General features: G+C 45.4%; 1 protein-coding gene across 1 annotated transcript in view; it reads left to right on the forward strand.

Moving 5' to 3' along the window:
- The window catches only part of mtnr1aa (melatonin receptor 1A a), a 37,485-nt gene extending 29,416 nt beyond the window's left edge, over positions 1-8,069 (forward strand). The window contains exon 2 of the mRNA XM_042111177.1: positions 6,867-8,069. Within this exon, the coding sequence (XP_041967111.1) occupies positions 6,867-7,735 (869 nt within the window). The 3' untranslated portion in view covers positions 7,736-8,069. The remainder of the gene's footprint in view (positions 1-6,866) is intronic.
- Positions 8,070-9,666: the final 1,597 nt, after the last annotated feature.

A 9,666-nucleotide genomic window follows, 5' to 3' on the forward strand; every position in this document is an offset into this window, starting at 1 on the left:
CTGGCACCATGTGCTATGACAGACATCTCCAGCACAAGCAGGCATATTTTATTTTTGCCCATATTTATCTACTGCATATGCTTCTCTGTTTGTGTGTGTGTGTGTGTGTGTATTCATTATTATTCTGGTGAGCTTCTGGAAATGGCCTGTCAGAGTAAGAGAAAGATAGAAAGAGACCCAGAGAATGAGAGAGAGAGAGAGAGAGAGATGTTGACAAGGTGGAGAGGAAGTTTCCCTAAAGAGAAAGATGCTCAAAGACAGAAGAGAAATAGACATGCAGAGGGAGAGTTGAGTAGAGAAAATTAGCAATATGAAAGAGAAAGAAGGAGAAGGAGATACTGTATATACATAGAAGAGTTTCTCAACAGCAGCCTTCTATCTCCTGCAAGGACTGCTTTAGTTTCATTCATAAGCAAATGTATAAATCCAATAAAACCTAATGACACTGCCTCACTGCCTGGTATGCCTCTATCAAAGGTTTCTAAATTATGCACCGACCTCTGTCAACTCAGCTGTGCAGTACACAGAAACATATTTAAAAAATGTTCTCTCACAAACGCAGATCACATACTCGCCTGAAGACATAACTCTCGCTTGCATACAGTACACACACAAACATGCACTTTCACATAATCTGTGGTTTCAATCAAATATCCTTTGGGCTTAATGTGAGAGGTTTTTTGTTTCCACCAGTTGGGATGTGTGCGTGTGTGAGTATGTGTATGTGAGTGTGTGTATGTGAGTGTGTGTGTGTGTGTGTGTGTGTGTGTGTGTGCGTGTGTGTGTGCGTGTGTGCGTGCGTGTGTCGGGCGCGTGAGTGTGTGTGTGTGTGTGTTAGGCTCCATTTTCCCGAGCCTGTCGTCAGTGGGCACACCCTGCAGCTCGCATGCAGATGAGTCAGTGTAAAAGAGCAGGGTTTGCCCACTGGTGCCGGATGGCGCCTGCCTGCCTGCCCGTTTGCGAGCCCACACGCCAGCTCGGCCCGTCGGCCTCTCCTGGCACCCCTGTCCTCTCGATCACAGATGAGCTGAATGAGCTGAATTATTGACACTTATGCAAATCTACAAGCATGAGGGACAAATACATAAATCATCATTGAGGGGGGGACGCGTGGAAAGCTAATTGCCTACACTGTAGTGTCAGGAAAAGGCGTGAGAGTGAGATGCGGAATGAAAGAAGGATTGAGAGAATGCAGAGAAAGAGAGAGAAAGGCAGAAAGAGAAAAATGTGCAATTACAGTATAACCCTCCTCAGGTCCCTCTACCGGCCCCTCCAGCCCTGCTTCTGCGTGTCAGAGAGCAGCACGTGTCTTGACATATTGAAATGAGTTCACATCCCTGTGGCATTTACCATACATTAACATACATTATGGCGAAGGTTATGCATAATCCAGGGGCCCAGAGGGGTGACTGCAGTGAGGCCTCATGTGACCTTTCTGACTTTTCTCTCTTTACAAATGATCTTATTCTGCACTGTGACCTTGCCTGGGGATAATTATCTACCCTGGCTGCCACTCCGTGTTCAACCTGGATTTCCACACACAAACATACACACACCAGGGCTCCCCCTTCATGTGTCCTCTCGGCTCTTTTTACTTGCTATAGGCCTACACACTTTGACCACTGAATGAAGAAGTTATCATTATGATTGCTGTCCTAGGATAGCCTGGGTGTTCCCATGCTGCCTTGCGCGCGATTTGATTCACGCTGCTAAGGCAGCCTGGAGACCATGGAGCAAATTTTCGCCTGAGATAGGGAACCAATCACAGAACAGGGGGGGAAAGCAAGACGATGATGAGCTATGCACAGACGCATTTGATAGACATCCGTGGCACCCAATAAACGGATCTGGGCATTTTTTTCAAATACGAGAAAATGAATGTTTGGTTCCCAGACCACGTCTCATTGAGAAGTGGTGGCGCTAGCCAGGCTAGTCCTAGGAACTTTTAGAAGGCTTTGAAAAGATGTTTTAAAGACCACAGTCTCACACCCACTCATGCCTGGAGATAAGTCACAGGTTTTATAGATAGATATACTTTAATTGATTGAAATTCAAGGTCACAGTAGAATACAGACAACACACACACACATTCAATAACAGCAGAAAAAGTAATTAAAAGTATATAATATAAAAAACACAACTAAGCAATAAGGACTGTAGAAGATAAAGAATATACTAAATATACAAAATACAAAAGAATATACTAAATATACAAAAGAATATACTAAATATACAAAATACAAATTATACTAAATAAAACTTAATCAAAATCAATTCTAAAAAACAGTATCCACATAGTGGGTGAATAATCAATCAGGTGCGCTTGCAATGACTAAAGAAGGGACTGAGCCTGTGGTTCTCAGTGCATAAGGTAAGGTAAAGTGCTCTGTGTGAATGAGTGTCATGGTGATGGTGCAAATGAGTAAGTCAAACAGTGCAACAGTGCAAGAATAAAATATATATATTTATATATAAATAACTATATTAAGAAAGGTATGTGGCATAGAGGGAGGGGTTGTGCATATGTGCTAATACAGCACACAAACAGTGAGGCAGAAGACAAATGTAAAGTGACTAGTGGTCAGACAGTTCAAGACATTGGAGGTGGTGAAGAGGCAGATAGACTATGTAGAGAAGTCTATTTCTCCTCTTCCCTTAAGTGATGCATTGAACAGTTCAATGGCCCTGGGGATGAATGACTTCCTCAGTCTGTCTGTTGTGCAAGGCAGTGAGCGAAGTCTCCAGCTGATCAGGCTCTTCTGCTTAACAATAGTGCTGTGGAGTGGATGACACTCATTGTCCAAGATGTTGATCAGTTTGTTCAGGGTCCCTTTGTCAGATATTGAAGTGATGCACTCCAGTTCAGCTCCCACTACAGAGCCAGCTTTCCTTACCAGCCTGTCAAGTCGCCCCGCATCCTTCTTCTTTGTGCTTCCTCCCCAGCATACCACTGCATAGAAGAGGGCGCTGGCCACAACAGACTGATAGAACATCCTGAGGAGCTTGCTGCACACATTGAAGGAGTGCAGCCTCCTCAGGAAGTACAGCCTGCTCTGCCCTTTCTTGTAGAGTGTGTCAGTGTTGGCTGACCAGTCCAGTTTATTGTCCAGGTGGAGACCCAGGTACTTGTAGGTGCTTACCACCTCGACATTGACCCCATCAATGGAGACTGGTAGCAGAGTGGGCTTAGATCTGCTGAAATCCACCACCATCTCCTTGGTCTTTGAAGTGTTGAGTTGGAGATGATTGAGTTTGCACCATTACACAAAGTCCTCCACCAGGCTCCTGTACTCCTCCTCCTGCCTGTTCCTGATACACCCCACAATTGCAGTGTCGTCAGAAAACTTCTGCATGTGGCATGACTCAGTGTTGTAGCGGAAGTCAGATGTGTACAGGGTGAACAGGACTGGAGAGAGCACAGTTCCCTGTGGCGCTCCGGTGCTGCTGATCACAGTGTCAGATAGACAGTTCTTCAGTTAGTTCTTCAGTTAGTTCTTGAGTTAGTTCTTCATTTATAGTCACAGACTATGATTTTGCAATGACTAGGAGGGACTTTCAGGGTCACCATTTACAAAACTGCAACTAGATTCCTTTTAATTATTTCCCATCATACACTAGATATTAACAGGAAATCAACGAGGCTTGTATAAATGACCCATAAAGCCTACTCAAAGTCATATTTTCTGCAGCATTGTTTCATGTGTGACATCAACAACCTGCAGTGTTATGCATATATAACAGCATCAAATTAGATCATGTTACATTTCCATATGCAGTGTTTAGATCATCATCAGTGTAGGTGAAGTGTTTTCGGGCAGGACGTTGGGCTGTAGAGTTGTTTCCGTCACATGGAATACTAATAATTTATAAAAAATGAAATAACAAATAATCATATAGGCTATGGCTATAACCTATCCACTTCGCCCATTCCTGTTAGGTGCTGGAGAAAGCTCACTATTGGTTTTTATACGTAGACCCTTTCAAGAAAGTTCCATTATCAGCATCATAGTTGGCCCCACAAGGCTTCCGTTTTAATATTCCATATGTTATCTTAATGCAGAGGAAGTAGATTGGGAACCAAATAGAACGTTCAAGCATTGTTTTTGTTTTTATTGTTGAAAGGGGTCTATATATAGTTCAAGTCACTATTTACATAGACTAAAGACTAAAAGACCTGCAATAATATCAAACACTTTTGATATTGTCGTAACGTCAAGACGAGAAATAGACTGACTCAGACTGACTTAAAAAAAATAGGATTGCCACCTAACATTAAATAATCTAGATAATGGAAGCACACCGCGACTCCAGTAAAGCTCTTATGATTTGATTGCAAATTTAGTCTCTGAATGTGAAATCGCTTGAAAATCGTATGGTGTTTAAGGCAAGCATAAACTTCACTGTGATGTGCTTATCATTTCTACTAAACTGCACAAAAGAAGTCATACTTCGGTTTAAACTGACCTTTCTCACACCGGTCACCTTTGTCATGCCAAGCTCACAGGGTGCCGCCGGCACATTGGGTCATGTGAGATGCACTCACGTTCGCTTGCGTGCCCCTGCGGAAGCACCTCACGCTTCATTTGTTCCTGGAAGGACTTGTCATGGATAGTTCATCAGGTGCAGTTTGGAGGTCAAGTGTATGTGCTAGAGGTCACATCAAACTGGGCCAGAGAAACGTTATACATTAGTGACCTCAGGGCGCTCCTAGGCTTTTCTCGCTGTGCTATGCAACAAAATGCGGAGAACGGGGAAAAAAGATCAGGAAACACATCCGGCCTAAAGTCCTTATCTCACCATAATCCAGATGAGGTCATTGAGGGACAAGCTATTAGCTATTGCAACCGCATGGGAAAAATAACTCTTATAAAGGTGGCCTGCATGCCTGCCCCTGCAGTTTGTATGTGTGTGTGTATGTATGTGTGTGTATGTGGTCAGAGAATTAATCCATTGGCAGGGCCCGGGCTGAGGTTTCTCATAGGGCTCACAGACTAACGGTCAGCCCTCCCAGTCCCCCGGCGCACACCCCCCACCCCCACACTTCTTGTCAGACACCCGCAAAGGCCTTGTCACCGTGGGGAATAGGAAATGACCTCGCTGATCCTGCCGTCACCTCACATCAGCTCTGTTGAGCACTGCCACAAATGCCACGGCAGGGCAACCGAGGGGACAGCGTGGCAGCGTTCTCGGGTGTTGCTGGTGCCAGGGGAGCGCGGGCACAGGCTTCCCTCACCACGATCGCAGGTGCTCCTTATCCCTCCTCTGCTGACGCGGGCACTGACAGATACCCCGAGGCCCCCTCTTAATTAATAACCTTCAAGGTCACGCCCCCACCCCCCCCCCCCCCTCAAAGAGTGCCTAGAAAAAGGAGAAGAAGGACAGGAGCGGCACAGAAGCGCCGGGCTGCTGAGTTGGACTCCATGCCACTGGCAGTGGCGTTGCTCTGATTGGCAGAGTAGCCGCGGGCGCCTCAGCGCTCGGTCCAGGCAGCGCTGCATGGCTGATATTTTTACCGGTCCTTCCTCCCTACATTCTCTCCTTATTTGCTGGTATACAGCAGTGCTGCGACATTTACACTAGTGGGGGGGGGACAAACTCTTGCTTGTTGAGAAATGGGATGGCATTATGCCACCTTCTTATCACCGCCACAGAAGTGTGTTTGCCTCAAGTGCTGCTGCTCTCTCTGTCTTTCTCCTCCCTCTCTCCCCCTCTCATGAGAATTCCTCCTCATCATTGTCTTGACTGCACAGGGAAGCAAAACGTATGCCAAGTCCCTCATCAATGGACCTGGTGTGGCGTGCGGTAATGAGACAAGACTCGTGGCATCACTGATTGCCTGGTTCCTGGGAAGAGCTATGTGCTGTAGAATGTGTTTGCCTCCAAACAAAATGTGTGAACAGTTTCTTTCCCCAAATAGCTGTGTAAGCAAGTTTGGTGAGTTTGCATGTTTGTCAAGTACAGGCTCTGAGAGAGAATCTGGGAATCTGTTACTATGTGAAACTGTGAGCGTGTCACTTTTGACAATGCCTTTGCGAGAGAGTGTGAATGTGTGTGTGAACGTGAATGTGTACGTGTGCACGGGGGCACACTTTCAGCAAGGTGACAGAGGGCGGAATCACACGTCACCTCAGCTTTGACATGGCTCAGCTCAGCTGAGAGTAGAGTCTAGCGCTTGCCACAATTGCATTTAGCCTTAATTAGAGTGTTAGATAATCACTTGGCTCTGTTAACAATGTCCAGTCCTTCACCTCGATGCCAATTATAAATGCACATTAATTAAATCAGGACCTAGACCCATTTTCCACCTAATCCTCTGTCAGCAGTCCTGGGCTGAAGCACCACATACAGCACTGACCCAGGGGTGTTTTCTTAATACATGCAGAAGCCCACATTAACATTATCAAATGTATACATGAAAAATGCACATGTAGAGATGCATACGCACGCACACACACACACACACACACACACACACACACACACACACACACACACACACACACACACACACACACACACACATACACTCTCATACACGGATATCCCCACACATGCAGTCACAAACTCACACATGGGTATTGTCTTTCCCACATCAGCTCAGATCTGCATAGGTTTAAGGCTTTGGCAATTGGCTTAAGGCAATCCCACATGCTGCTAATACTATTAACACACACACACACACACATAGCCTGAGTCATGTCCCATGTTTCCAGATGCAATAACTAAGGCCCAGTAGAGCTCTCAATAATAACACAATGCAGTACAATGTATTGCATTTTTTAAACTCCTCGTCTGTCTTTTTCAAATTCTGTATCTTTTTTCCTCTTTCTTTGTCCTCTGTCTTTTCCCCCTCTTCTCTCTCTCAGGTAACATCTTTGTGGTGAGCCTGGCAGTGGCAGACCTTGTGGTGGCCATCTACCCCTACCCACTGGTGCTGACGTCCATCTTCCACAACGGATGGAACCTGGGCTACATGCACTGCCAGATCAGTGGCTTCCTGATGGGCGTGAGCGTCATCGGCTCCATCTTCAACATCACCGGCATCGCCATCAACCGCTACTGCTACATCTGCCACAGCCTCAAGTACGACAAGCTGTACAGCGACAAGAACTCTGTGTGCTACGTGCTGCTCATCTGGGCACTGACGGTGGTGGCCATCGTGCCCAACCTGTTTGTGGGCTCGCTGCAGTACGACCCGCGCGTCTACTCATGCACCTTCGAGCAGTCGGCCAGCTCGGCGTACACCATCGCCGTGGTCTTCTTCCACTTCATCCTGCCCATCATGATCGTGTCCTACTGCTACCTGCGCATCTGGATCCTGGTCATTCAGGTGCGGCGGCGCGTCAAGCCTGACAACCGGCCCAAGCTGACGCCGCATGACGTGCGTAACTTCATCACCATGTTTGTGGTGTTCGTACTGTTCGCTGTCTGCTGGGCACCGCTCAACTTCATCGGCCTGGCGGTGGCCATCGACCCGGTCACTGTGGTGCCGCTTATTCCTGAGTGGCTCTTCGTTGCCAGCTACTTCATGGCCTACTTCAACAGCTGCCTTAACGCCATTGTCTACGGCGTGTTCAACCAGAATTTCCGACGCGAGTACAAACGCATCGTGGTATCGGTGTGCACGGCGCGCATCTTCTTCCAGGACAGTTCCAACGACGCGGCCGAGAGGCTCAAGAGCAAACCCTCGCCCCTCATGACCAACAACAACCAGGTCAAAGTGGACTCAGTCTGAGGGAACTAAACGAGGAAAACCAAAATGGACAACGGGGTGGGGAGAGTTAAGAGAAACAAAAGATGGTTCATCAAGACACAAGAAAAAATAGACCTGAGCGAACAAACAAGCAAAGGATGTAGATGATGCATACCAAATACACACAAAACTGAACAAACTGACAGAAAACAAGCAGCTTCCACTCTTACTGTGCTCTCTATGCCTCTATACAATCAATGATAAAACAGGGGGAATGAATCACATCATTTACCAAGCACTTTCATTTTGTCTGTTGCTTATAAATATATATATTATAAATATATATATATTAATTTTTATTTTTCATTTTGTTGTTTTAAGGTACCTGAAAAGTTGTATGATGTATTTTTTGCTTCAGTGTTTACAGTGATTATATATATGTATATATATATATATATAAAAAGTCTATGTAAGTGGTATTATGCATTTATTTTATAAGTATGTATAGATCAACATAAGAATATATAAATATGATATATATCTATGAAAAGAAAAATGTCATTTCACTTGCTGTGACTATTCAATGGAGGGCGAAGATGAAAAACCTTTATTAGTCCAATGCCATGAAAAAACCCAGCTACTTTCTACAAATGCCTGGTCAGAACCATGTACCATATAACCAAAAGAGATTTGCTCTGAAGCTGTTAACAGTTTCGAAGAAACAACCTCAAGCGGTGGACACTGTTCCACTGCCCACGGAGGAAGCAATACGTCCAAGTCACTACCCTGTCCACACCCTGCAAAAACTGTCCCCAACACTGTGGAAGACACGTCTGCCTATACAGGAAATGTCTCTCCTCTCTCTCTCCCTCTCTATCTCTCTCTCACTTTTTCTCCCTCTCTTTCTCTATCTCTCTCTCTGTTTCTCATTCCCTCTTTCATTTCTCTTCCCCCCTCCTCTCCCACCCCTCCTCTGTCACCTTTTTCTCTCTCTCTCCACCTCATCAGTTTTTCAGCGTCTCATGTGCATGGAACTGACGACTCGTTGCATATGCAAAATAAAAGATGAAATAAAAAGGAAACCTGTTTGCAGACTAGACAGAGCAGTGTGTGCACTGCAACTTACTGCATTTCATACTGACAAAGCACAAGGTGACAGTGCAGACTAGACACGCATATCTGAACATACATACATACATATATACATACATGTACTTGCACACATGCACATGCAAACACAAACAGGTTCACGCTCTCTGCCCAGACACACACACACATACAACAAAAAAACACATAGACATATGTGGTCAAAATTAATCCAAGACAACTGGTGTGAGACTGCAGCTTTATTCACGACGCCGGGAGCATGTTACCCACATGAAATGTCAAAGTAACAAGCCCACACATCTGTGGGTGAAGCCAACTCTTATACCCTTACCCCACACCCATGGAAAATCACAAGTTGTCACCCTCCAGTAATCACTTAACCATCTGGTATTTTAACAGAGATTATCCCACACATACAAAAAAGATCTCATAAGAAAACTTGCACTAAGATTGCCACTTTTTTACCACATTTTATGGACTTCCTGTACATCCACACATGTGATGAACACACACACAATATTCTACGTAATGATCACTTTCACTCTGTCCACCCATTTCCCATGATGTCGTCAGTGTTAATCATGGCTGCAAAAAATGAAACAAGGTGAAAAAAAAAACAGTTCCTTTTGACATTCACTGTGACTGGCAAACACACTTTTTAAGATACCGATTGTGAGAGTTCATTCTCAAGTCAACAGCCCCCTGAGTGTGGGCTTAGCTATCGACACCAGCTACTGATTTATGCCCTTAGCTCTTGGCCGGTGCTCACTCTAGCTGAGATTAGTTCCTCTACCTCCGAGGCAGCATGGCTGAAAGGTACCCAGACCCTGAAGCCCTCTCCCTGTCCATTGAGCTAAGGGTGGACT

Source organism: Alosa sapidissima, chromosome 1 (genome assembly GCF_018492685.1).
Source record: "Alosa sapidissima isolate fAloSap1 chromosome 1, fAloSap1.pri, whole genome shotgun sequence".
Classification (NCBI taxonomy): domain Eukaryota; kingdom Metazoa; phylum Chordata; class Actinopteri; order Clupeiformes; family Clupeidae; genus Alosa; species Alosa sapidissima.